General features: G+C 44.5%; 1 protein-coding gene across 3 annotated transcripts in view; it reads right to left on the bottom strand.

Annotated features, from left to right (window-relative positions):
• Positions 1-2649: 2649 nt before the first annotated feature.
• The window catches only part of ARHGAP1 (Rho GTPase activating protein 1), a 29712-nt gene continuing 20326 nt past the window's right edge, over positions 2650-12035 (bottom strand). For 2 of the 3 annotated variants that reach the window (XM_081002021.1, XM_081002023.1), the window contains 11 exons: positions 11780-11867; positions 11328-11459; positions 11138-11224; positions 9886-9984; positions 9111-9218; positions 8796-8872; positions 8331-8408; positions 7629-7757; positions 7084-7187; positions 6258-6482; positions 2650-6209 (listed from right to left, as the gene is read on the bottom strand). In XM_081002021.1, the coding sequence (XP_080858147.1) occupies positions 6303-6482; positions 7084-7187; positions 7629-7757; positions 8331-8408; positions 8796-8872; positions 9111-9218; positions 9886-9984; positions 11138-11224; positions 11328-11459; positions 11780-11867 (1082 nt within the window). In that variant the 3' untranslated portion in view covers positions 2650-6209; positions 6258-6302. The remainder of the gene's footprint in view (positions 6210-6257; positions 6483-7083; positions 7188-7628; positions 7758-8330; positions 8409-8795; positions 8873-9110; positions 9219-9885; positions 9985-11137; positions 11225-11327; positions 11460-11779; positions 11868-12035) is intronic. The other variant, XM_081002022.1, reaches the window with a different exon arrangement.

The raw sequence follows: 12035 nt of genomic DNA, 5'->3' as shown, positions 1-12035 counted from the left end.
CAGACTGGAATATAGCACAATGGAATTATATTCCAATAATGACCTACAAGGTGACCAATGGTTTTCCCAAGACCAGCTGATGATAGTACAGTGGTACCTCTAGTTACGAACTTAATTCGTTCCGGAGGTCCGTTCTTAACCTGAAACTGTTCTTAACTTGAGGTACCACTTTAGCTAATGGGACCTCCCGCTGCCGCTGCACCACCGCTGCACGATTTCTGTTCTCATCCTGAAGCAAAAGTTCTTAACCCGAGGTACTATTTCTAGCTTAGCGGAGTCTGTAACCTGAAGCGTCTGTAACCCGAGGTACCACTGTACATAGCTAATAATTTACAAGTGTTTTGGTTAAAAGGAGAAGGGTCCTCAATTATATTTCTTTGGAACTAATTTTCAAGAGTTACTTCAACATGTATTCATATACTTTCCAATAAAAATGTTATGTCACTTACTTCAGCTGTAAGCCAGAGGCCTAGTGAAAAGTCTTATTTCAAAGAGGTAAGTGGTGGAGCTGCTGGAAAATGCTAATTTTTCAACTACTTTAGTTACTGAAAAACTTGTATACTGCAATTTCATTTTTTTAAAAAATCAACGTGATTTACAGCAATTCTATATACACAATAAAAACATTTAAAATCACAGGTCATCAACTACCTATATTCCAGACAAAAGTTTTTCTTATTATGCATATGTCTGATGCCATCAAAAGGTTTTGAAGGTGAATATTGAACATACCTATTCAGTCTCCAGTGGAAGAGTATTCCACAGGATTGGGCCAATGGCATGAAAGACTTGGTTTCTTGTTGGTGTCAAATAAGCCATACCAGGGGATGACCAGCAATGTGCCTACAGAGGCACTCAGTAATTGAGCTGGTTCAGATGGTCCCAAAGGTACCTCAGGCCCAAGTTGTTTAGTGTTTGTAAATTAACTACCAAGCCAAGTTCAACATCCTTATATTAACAGGCAACCAGTGTAGATGTTTTAATTAGTGTTGTCAGCCATGTGCCCCCATCAGTCTAGCTACCACAATCTGCACCAGCTGGAGGTTCTGCATCAGGCCCGAGGGCTAGCCACAGAAAGTTCATTGGAATGATCCAGCCTTGAGGTTACCAACACAGAAGTTGGTGGTAGTGCCATTCTTAAACCAAAAGCCAGTAAAAAAAGGGGGGGTCAAAGGCAGGGGCACATCCTCCCTTCACACAGGGGAAAACATTTGTCATACCCATTATCTAGCAAAGATTGATTTTCACCAGCTTTCACTTGGGGGAACATGATTGCCTGGAAATGATCAACTATGAGTTCAGGTTGGTGAACGTAAGATGAATAAACCTTAAAACTAGGAACTTGGTGCTAGTTATGTTGAAGATGAATTGTTGTTTAGTCGTTTAGTCGTGTCCGACTCTTCGTGACCCCATGGACCAGAGCACACCAGGCACGCCTGTCTTCCACTGCCTCCCGCAGTTTGGTCAGACTCATGTTTGTAGTTTCAAGAACACTGTCCAACCATCTCGTCCTCTGTCGTCCCCTTCTCCTCGTGCCCTCAGTCTTTCCCAGCATCAGGGTCTTTTCCAGGGAGTCTTCTCTTCTCATGAGGTGGCCAAAGTATTGGAGCCTCAGCTTCACGATCTGTCCTTCCAGTGAGCGCTCAGGGCTAATTTCCTTAAGAATGGATGTGTTTGATCTTCTTGCAGTCCATGGGACTCTCAAGATGAATATACTATATTACTATATTATATATAGTACTATAGTATATACTATATACTATATTAATAAAGGTAAAGGTACCCCTGCCTGTACGGGCCAGTCTTGACAGACTCTAGGGTTGTGCGCCCATCTCACTCTAGAGGCCGGGAGCCAGTGCTGTCCACAGACACTTCCGGGTCACGTGGCCAGCGTGACGAAGCTGCAGCTGGCAAGCCAGCACCAGAGCAGCACACGGAAACGCCGTTTACCTTCCCGCTATAAAGCGGTACCTATTTATCTACTTGCACTTTAGGGTGCTTTCGAACTGCTAGGTGGGCAGGAGCTGGGACCGAATGACGGGAGCTCACCCCGCCACGGGGATTCGAACCGCCGACCATGCGATCGGCAAGTCCTAGGCGCTGAGGTTTTACCCACAGCGCCACCCCCATCCCGACTATATTAATATACTATATTAAATACAGTGGGCCTACATGAGGGTTCAGTTCCAGGGGTCTACACTCAAAGTCAAGTTATGCACTCCCTTCCCCAGGCCCAGTAAACACGGAATACCCCACTGGGTGTGTGGGGTGCGGGCTAAATATGCACAGGGGAGGGTTTCCCCAGCTCTCTATTCCTCATCTGCATAAGGTGACTGCACAAGTAAAACAAGCACAAGTTGCAGGTTTACTGTATATAGCACAGACAGCTATGAAGCAAGTAATGTAACAAAGTACAGCCTGAATAAAAGGTGGAAAGGTCCCATGATCAATTTACACCTACCAGACAATGCTACACTGGACAAAGGATGAGCTCAAGGATGAACAAAGGACCTTCTCCCTGAAAGGGATTAGATTTGAATTTCACCACATACTGTATTGTTGTATAGGCACCAGGTGGATGATACTAATCAGTCTCTTTTGTTGACTGATTCTAGAACAACACATTGAAGAAAAACACCAAAACTGGTATTGGCTTTGGGTTTTTATTGAAGTACAAAAAGTGCAAACTGTGAAATACAAGATTGGTACCATTAGAAGGAAATAAACATGGGTGTGTAAATTAATGTCACAGTAAAAATAAAAATAAAAAACCCAGCCCTGCTCCCAATAAACATCAATGAGAACAAAAATGCAAGGTAACAGCAACAAAAAGCAAAGCTGTAAACTCTGCATACAGACCCCAGTGGAGAACACGCAGCCAGGGGTCACTTGGCCATCCAAGACCTCTGCTGAGTCAGCAAAGAGATTTGCCATAAGGCAAAGGTGGAAAACCGGTGGCCTTCCAGATGTTACTGGATCACAATTCCCATCATCCCTGAAAACTGGCCAGGCTGGCTATGGCTAATGGGCACTGGAGTCCAACATCTGGAGGACCACAGGTTCCTCACTCCTACCACAAGGCATCCAATTAGCTTCAGCATAAGCAGCACCACCCATAAGCTGTTCTCACTACAGATACATGACTGACTGCTAGAGGTGAGAGCACAGAGTGTATTCAGGGGGTACCAAGACACTGATGGGCTTTATTAGGCAAGCAAAGGATACAATAGAGATGGAGCGCTCCACCCACAGAAGCACTGTGGCCAATATCTAACATGGAAGCTACATGACAAGAGGGCAGCCAAGCAGGCGTAGCACTGGAAGTTTGCAGGAGGACAGAAAACATTGTGCAGCCATGGCGATCTAACCAGCTCTTGGCCTCTATTACAAGAGGAGCATGGAAGGACATAATTGGCCCTTTGAGATGCTGGTCTTCTAGTAATTCCAACCACTTGCTTGGATGCCTACCATCCTAATTCAGATAGCACACATGGCAGCAATCAAAAAAAGGGAAGGGGAAGGAAGTTCGGAGTTAACTGGCCAAAGATGCAAACTTAATTCGTAGGGTGCAGTCAGGCCTAGCATGCAGCTCCACCGATCACCCACAATGGTAAGAGATTTGAAAATGAAAAAAAAATGGTGAGGGGAGAGGGCAGTGAGACAAAGCAGACATTGCTGCCATGTATGTACTCCAGGTGTCCTGGAAGCTCCCACAAAGTAGGGAAAGCAACAGAGCTATTACACTGGCTTACTTGCAGGGCTTTGTGAGTGCACTTTTAACTGTGTGCAGTAGCTAGCAATACAAAGATTTGCAATGTGTTTGGGGGTGGGGGAAATCACACACACACACAAATTGGGAATCTGTGGACTTCATAAAAGAGTTACTGGGCAGCTATGACAGCACTTTCTCCCTCCTGCCTGATCTTGCTCCTAATCCTAAAAGAAGATGAGGAATTAATGTTACAGTGCAGTGGCTGAACCTGCAGCCTTGTCTCCTAAAGTGCCTGGGCCTTCCAATTCCGAGGCAATGATTTCCATAGAAACCAGCTGCTTCTCCTTCTAACCTGGGAACTTCGAACAGGAGCGAGCAAGTTAACCATGCTAAACTATTCTATACAAGAGATACTAGAAGGCAAAAGGCTCTTGTTCCTCCCATAGCCGTTCACTTGTTAGTGTTCTTGGTGAAAGCCTCTCCATGTCTCAGCTAAACAGAAAAATCAATGTTCCCAACTGCTGTGTTGTTCCAAAATTTTGAACTAAGTTTATATGTTACCAGACTGAACACTTCCTATATGCTGACTGATCCTGTACCTTACGCAGGATGATGAACTCTGACCAACACATTCGTCAGCTCCTCATAATAGTGTCAAGCACTTCACTTCACCATTTCCAGCCATCTGCGACAGATGTGGAATCCAATTCACTGGATCTGGTTGGGCTATGGGCACTGATAATTCACATGCAGATTTTAGTGCTCACTTTGTCACTTTAAAGCCATAGCACAGGCCTTTATTCAGTTTTAAACAGTAGCCTACTGTGCATTTACAAAACACACCTTGCCAGCTTCCCTCTAACTGTCTTGTGACAGGAAGCCACAGGTTCTGGGAAGGTGGAGAAAAGCACCTCCAACTTCTCTGTAATCCTGTGAAATTCCAAGCTTGCTATTTTACAGGGCCAACTAATGGGTTGGGTGTGGACAAAATAGCCTTACGACAGTTGGCAGTAATACATTGTGAAAATGCACTTTTACAACACTATTAAAAAGCAAAAGCTTCTACAGGCCCAGCAGAAAACTGCTATTTTTGAGAGAACACATTTGGCTTAAAACTTATGTGCTTAGGCCAATGGCTTAGCCTAGTTTAGAGTTCAGCATAACTCAGCTTTCTGATCTGAAAGGGGGAACAACTCACATAGGCATGAATCTATGGAATAACCATACTGCATGACTGCATACCCTTTCTCAGGTCAGAGAAAAGAGCAGCAATGCTTCCTATCTCCATGTGCCAAGGAAACAAAGGGTCCATCAGAGCCATTCTGGTCTTCGTAAAACAACTATATTTCAGCTGAACAAGGACACAATGGCAGTGGTCCTTCAATGAGAAAACTCACCTTCCCCTAATTTTGGCACAAGATTGCCCAGTCGATTGGGGCAAGGAGGTTTCTGCACTGCATGAGGTTATTGAGTTTGGCCTCAGTGATCTGTCTTTTGCTTGAGTATGCTCTCATCACAATGGTAAGGCAGCAGCAACCAGAGGCACAGATGTCTGTGCTTCAGTTACAGGAATGGGCAGTGTTTTAATCTGGCCTTTGGCATTTTGAAGAGCTAATACCACCACAGCAGACACCCTCTGCATGACTCCTACCGTCTGGCAGGGGGGAGAGCAAAGCACACACAAAATCACTATCCCCCCCCCCCAAAAAAATGGAAAACCTTAATGGCAAGGCCAGTTTCGCAGAGACACTCTCTTCAGAAGGGCATTACAAAAAGATAGAGTGGGCTCCACAATATCTGAGGGCACTAACCTTTAAATCATGGCAGGGAAATTGTAACAGCACCTACCACAAGTGGTAGAGTTCCTTGAAATGTACAAATAGCTCTCTATTCAGAAACATGGGCACTTCCAGGACAAAGCAATCTTCTTTTATACCCCATGTTTTCCATAGGGCTAGGGGTCAGCTTTTCCATCAAGGGTAGCAAGCTGGTTGTGTTCAGTAGCGGCCGTAGCCTTCCAAAATGGGAATGCTCAGAACTGATTTGGGTGCATGTGGAGAACCAATGTGAGCCAAAGAAGAGAAGTAGAAATAGATTCCTCTCAGCCAAAGGGCCACTGCAGCAACACATATTAGTCCAGATCACACAGGCACCAAGAGGTAGGGATTCTGCTGGGGTACAAGAAGAGCTACTTGATGGGAGCAATTTGGGAAAGGAAGGGAACTGAAGGAATTAAGAGGAATCTGGACACTCCACTTCTAGAGATGGGGAGGCCAGCTTCCCAGCCCACTTGACCACCCCTTCCCTCTCTCTCTCTCTCTCTCTCTCTCTCTCTCTCTTCCTCTTTCATGCACACGTGTACACACACACACACGCTCAATGCCATCTCCTACTCCTCTTTCACTCCACTCATCACCTTATGCTTTTCTAAGCTTGGCCACGGTTCCAAGATAAAGTAGAAAGGAAAAGGGGAGGGGGAGGGAAGGAAGGAAGGAAGGAAGGAAGGAAGGAAGGAAGGAAGGAAGGAAGGAAGGAAGGAAGGAAGTGGTCACAGTGGACACATGGTGTGTCAGCACAAACAGGCTCTCAATCAAGCCTCCAGGCTCTGGAAAAGCTCCCTCTGGTTGTCCAGTAGGAATTTGCTGAACGTATTGATAGGATTAATGGCTTTGAGGGTAATGGCTGCATCTTTGGCCCACAGCAGGTTTGGGCCAAAAACGACGGCCAGGTTAGTGTTGGTCATCTTGTTGATGTCGCTGTTAGCAGAGACCTATGTAGGAGGGAGGAAGAAAATACTTCACTTTAGAGACAAATATATTTTGATTCTGTCTTCCCTAGTTCCTCACCATCTGCCTCTAGAGAACTCTAGGCTTATACACAAAGGAACATCCAATGGAAAGCATGCATGAAGAGATAACTTGCAGACGAGACACTAAAATGTGGCAGCAATCATTCTTGCTTCTTCACAGGCTGGAAATTTTAGCCTGAAACTGTTTTCTTCTATTGATTAATCGAAATAAAACCTACTTTTGCACCAACTCCTTCTTTAATCATTTAGGCTTCAAGCTTTCAGAGAAAAGCATTAACAGATTACTTAAATGGCAAAACAGATGTTGTAAATCATAGCCTTTTGTGGGGTGTAACAGCAACAATCCCACCCCATTGGCTGTCCCCAGCATCAAGTATCCAGATGTACTCTGCTTCTGAACACACAGGAGCCATTTAGTCACTATAGTTCGCAAATTCACAAGAGAGAAAAGCCTAATTCAGCCTGAAAGCCATTTAAACCCGTTCCTATCACCGTATCTTGTGGCAGTGAATTTCAGATGTTGCATATATGCTGTGCAAAGAAATGCTTTGGGACAGCTCACCTGCACAAGGAAGGACATCAGTGAACACAGCACTTGGTAATTTTCTTCCGGGAGACTCTGAAGGGTTTTGCGAACAATATCTACACGCTTTTCTTCCTCTACACCTGGAAAGGAAAGCAAGTGGGGCATTTATACCAGCAAGCAAAGTCCTAGCTTTCATGTGAAGAGATGGATTGCAGAGGAAAAGCCCTCAAAAAGTCATACCTTGGATCCCAAACGCCTTGCAAGTCAAACGTTTTGACTCCTGAACGCCGCAAACCCGGAAGCGAGTGTTCCAGTTTGTGAATGTTCTTTGGAACCCGAACGTCCGATGGGGATTCCGCAGCTTCCAATTGGCTGCAGGAGCTTGGAAGTTGAACAGACTTCTGGAATGGATTCCGTTCAACTTCCAAGGTATGGCTGTACTAGAATTAGGACTTTTACTATGCTGCCCTGGGAAAGCGTAATACAGCCAATCTGCTGTGAGAGTACAGCACAACTCTGGGTAGAGCGTATTTAGAGGAGTTTTCTGCTTTGGGATCAGGACACTCTTGGTAGCCACTCACTGTAGAAACTGACGACGTCGTTGTAGAGACCATAGGTGAGGAGAGGCTCAGGCAGCTCCCGCAAGAAGGTCTTGAGAATCACAGCGGGCAGGTGCACGTCCTCATATTGCACAAAGTCCACAGGCAGCCCTGGTAAGAAAGTGGATAGGTTCAAAGCCATAACTAGAGCACCAGGGCTGAACCCCCTCCACCTGGCAGAATAAGGAACTTATCCAAAGACTGGGAACTAGAGGCAGGAGCATGGCAGGAGCAGGTAAACACATTGTCAAAAAAAAAAAAAGGATCAGTGGTACTCAATCCTCCTCCAAAGCAGCATTCATTAGGAGCATTGGAAGAATTGCTTCAAAAATACCAGCAACAGGATTCCAGCAAATATTAGGGAAATGGAGAGACACACACCCCAGAGGATGAAACAGAGGAAACACATTATACATTGATCAAACAAAATTGCTGTGGAAGGTTAAGCACCTCCTTTATCCAGGGGGTATAGATTTAGACTGGAATAGGTTTATGTCAAAAGGAATAAACTCCTTGGATTCCAGCCAAGTTTCAAACAGAGATCTATTCAGAAGTTAAAGCACGTTGTGGGAGAGCACAAGTCCAAAGTGCTAAGGGCAGATTTGGGGCCTAGACAAAAAGAATGGTGGAAAGGGGCAGTGGAGTAGCTTAAGCAGACTTCTGGAACCTAATGCAGGCACTTACCCATATTATATTTCTGCTGAACTTCTCTGACTGTCTGGGTGTTTGCTGATCGTCGGAAAATCCCCTCTGTGTTAAGAGCTGGGGACAAAGAGAAACAGAAGAGCACAGTCTCAGGGAAGACCTACCACACATAACAGCAAGTCTTTCCAATATCACAGGACAAGGACATCCTGAAAGCCACATGCACAGGGACACTTGCATGGGAACAGCTATGCAGAAGGCACTTGGGGAATTAGGTTAGTAGAATCCCTCAGCTCCCTAGTGTTCAATTTTGCTGTGTCTTTCTGAAGACCAGAATCAAATGACAAGAAAGATAGTAAGATGGGCAGTGGAAAAAGAATGAGTCTGTGCTAAGGCATCTTAAAAAGGCTAGGCTGATGCAACAGAAGGGTGCTGTTGGGAGACAAAGGACAGTGGATGTAGCAACAAGACAAGTCAGAAGAGGGTTCTTCCTAGCTCACTCACCATGCTGCTGCAGATAGGCAATGGTCTCCCTTACCACAAGTGGAATGGGATTCTGATCCAAGCTCTTCTCCCGTAAGCTGTTGAGAAAGGAGAAGCTTAGACTCTTCCTGTCACTTCCCCCAAAGAAACATCTTTGAATCAGACATAATATCCAGTGTATCACTGGCCCTGATCTAGAAAGCTCAAGGCTGGCAAAAGTCAAGCTAACCACAGGTGCCGATTCAAGATGATTGGAAAGCATTTCCAGAACTACCCACAGATAGACTATAGGTATCACTGGTCCACCAAGAAAAGAAAAAAGATGAGGATACTCACTGCTGGAGAGAAACTCCAAACTGTTGGTTTGGCAGAGGTGGGCGTGGTGGGGTTACTTTCTGAGGCACTTGGGAGGGCTTCTGCAGGGATCTCAGATATTCATCATACCTACAGTGAGAGACAGACACAAACATGTATGTATGGAATCATTCTAAACTACACCAAAAAGTGCTAAGCTGGTGTCCAGTGTCCCATTATCCTGTAAACACAAGCCCAGAGGCCCTGGCACTACGCTAGTTACAAGCTACTTCTTGTAAGAAGTACTTACAAGCTACTTCTGCTACATCAGTTGCGAGGATCCTTTTTTAGCCCGAAGCCACACTCCCTCTTGGGAAACCTTCTGAGGGTCACATGACAATAAAGAGCAAGCCATGCAGAGGAGAGAGCCATCTCAGCAGCTCACAACATCATACTGTATGTGCCGACAAGTCAGACTCCCAGTGTCCCTTCGCCACCCCACTCCCTCTCTGCTCACCCTGTTCTCCTCCCTGTTACAGCCTCCTCTACAGAAACAAAAGGTAAGCTAGTAGGCAAAGTGGATAATGATGATGATGTTGATAATAAATAATAATAACAACAACAACAACAACAACAACAACAACAGGTATAAAAGCATAATGAAACATCAAACAATAACAATCTAATCCAATATAAAAAGTCACAATAACTTTAAAACAAACAACTTATGTCAAACAAAGCAACATTAAACAATCCATCAGAATCTAATAGTAAACAGTAAAATTAAACACCAGCAAATAATTAAACATGCTCTCACTTTAGCACCTGGCTTGGGATACCCAGCTGCTCCAGTTTCACATGCTCCTCCAGGTCACTCAGGTAGTTTGCATAGAAAATCTTCCGTCCAAACTTAAAGCTGCAAGACAGGTGACAAACCAGTAAGAAAGAAATTAGGGTACAGAGTAGCAGCACTAGTACACCTGTGGGTGGCTTGTAGAGATGAGATGAAGAGGTAAAAATGGTACCGAGAACTGTGAGGTAATGCTTGTGTACCAGTTGCACCACTCTGCAGTTCCCCAACACGTAGGCATGGATTTGTCCATTACTGAAATACCCCAGCTAGGCCTGACAATGTGCTAAAAGGTACTTCTCTGGTGCCTCAACCTGGGGATTTTGCTGACAATACATGTTATGTCCTTTGTTATTTCCTCCTCATTCTCTGGCAGAGGCCAGGAAATATCTGAAGCAAGTCTGGGCTATTAGCCAACTAAAGGACAACAATGCAAGCAGGGGCCTGCATGTCAGGGTCAGTCACTCAGCATAAGTCAGAAACAAAGTTTATCAAACCTAATTCTTCAGTTAGACAGAAAAGAGGAAGCAACAAGCTCCAGTGAAGTACTAATCTGCAGCACAATTTCCACACTCTCAGATAGAGATCAAGAGTATGCAGGAACATGATACCCACTTTCCTCTGACCTCATAGGACTATATAATGCAATTCAAGGCACACACTGAAAGCTTTGGACAGAAAATGGAGGGGATCTTGCAACTATGACAGGATATAGCTGACATCAGTGAGCAACAGCTGTCTAAAAATGATATGGAATATACAAGATGAGCCATCTATGCATATCCTTGCAATGAACAAACACTCTAGGAGCCCCACATTATAGAAAATATAGCTTATAGAAATTAGAGCCAATATTTTGTGTACTGACAAGCCACGGAGATGCAAAGTGGGGATCTGAACCTGCAACTGTGAGTCACTTTCTCTCTCTCTCTCTCTCTCTCTCTCTCTCTCTCAATCTAATCTATCTCATAGAGTTGTTACGAGGATAAAACTGTGGGTAACAATGCATGCTACCCTCAAGCTTCATGGAGGAAGGACATGGATAAAAATGTAAAATTAAATGAAAGGTGTTATCAGATGCTGTCATCACAGTAAGTGTTTACAAATACACAAGTTACCAGCAACCTACTTAACAAAAAAGTCTCAGGATTCTGATGATAAAACCCCTCATACCAAAGCGAGTTCCACCACAGAGCAAAGTACCTTTGCACTTTCCTACCTGATCAAGGGCTTGAAGAGAATCAGCAGTGTCTTGATGAACATCGTTGGGTGCACAATGTACAATGCTTTGATGTTCTTCTTGTATCTAATAATGAGAGAAAGATGAGAAGCCAAGCCAACCCTTTCACCCAAAAAAGTTCCCGCACAGCAATTTGACCCTTGCAAAATCCACAGCCACACACACTTACTTGCGGTCAAATTCCCGGTAGGCATCCCGCAGCCAGCTCAGGGATGGCTTGTTCTCACTGGTCAGGCCATGGTGCAAGTAGACTAAGGTGTAATCACTCTCAACATACTGGTCCAATGTATACTTCAAATAGCTAAGGAGAGATGGACATACCTAAGCTCCAGAGTTTTTAAAAAATATGTATTTGCTTCTTTGCCTCCTGCAGTCACAGCATAAGGAAAGTAATATAGGTAACACAGGCACAGAGGTAGTGAATATACAGCCAGAGGGTGGGGTCAGATTGATGAAGGGCACTCCTAACCAAGTGCTTAAGGAATTTTGACTTATATCTTAGTTGGGGGTTAATTGGTACCCAAATTCATGTAGTCAAAATCATTACAGATTTGAATGATCAGGGGAAAGTCTCAGGTCTAATCTTCACCAAAGCAGGTGGTTCGCTCCAGCAGCACTCACCTCAGCAGTTTCACATGATCAAGCTGATAGCTGGGAGGCATCCGGCAGGCACTGAACAGAATTACTTTCCGCCCATACTTGTCGTCACCTGAGGACAAAAAATGCCACACATCACAGCAGGTTGAAAGACAAAGCATGAAGACACCACAATAGGCAAATAATGGAGCACTGCTTGTGGAGTACTCAACTATTCCAAGGTGATACTAGTGGAAAGTTCAAAGGCTCTGCTTTGTCAAAAAAGTTAACAATGCAACAT

This window comes from Podarcis pityusensis (genome assembly GCF_964106645.2).
Source record: "Podarcis pityusensis genome assembly, chromosome: 1".
Taxonomy (NCBI): domain Eukaryota; kingdom Metazoa; phylum Chordata; class Lepidosauria; order Squamata; family Lacertidae; genus Podarcis; species Podarcis pityusensis.
The sequence above is the reverse complement of the archived record's forward strand: the minus strand, read 5'-3'. Positions and strand labels throughout refer to the sequence as shown.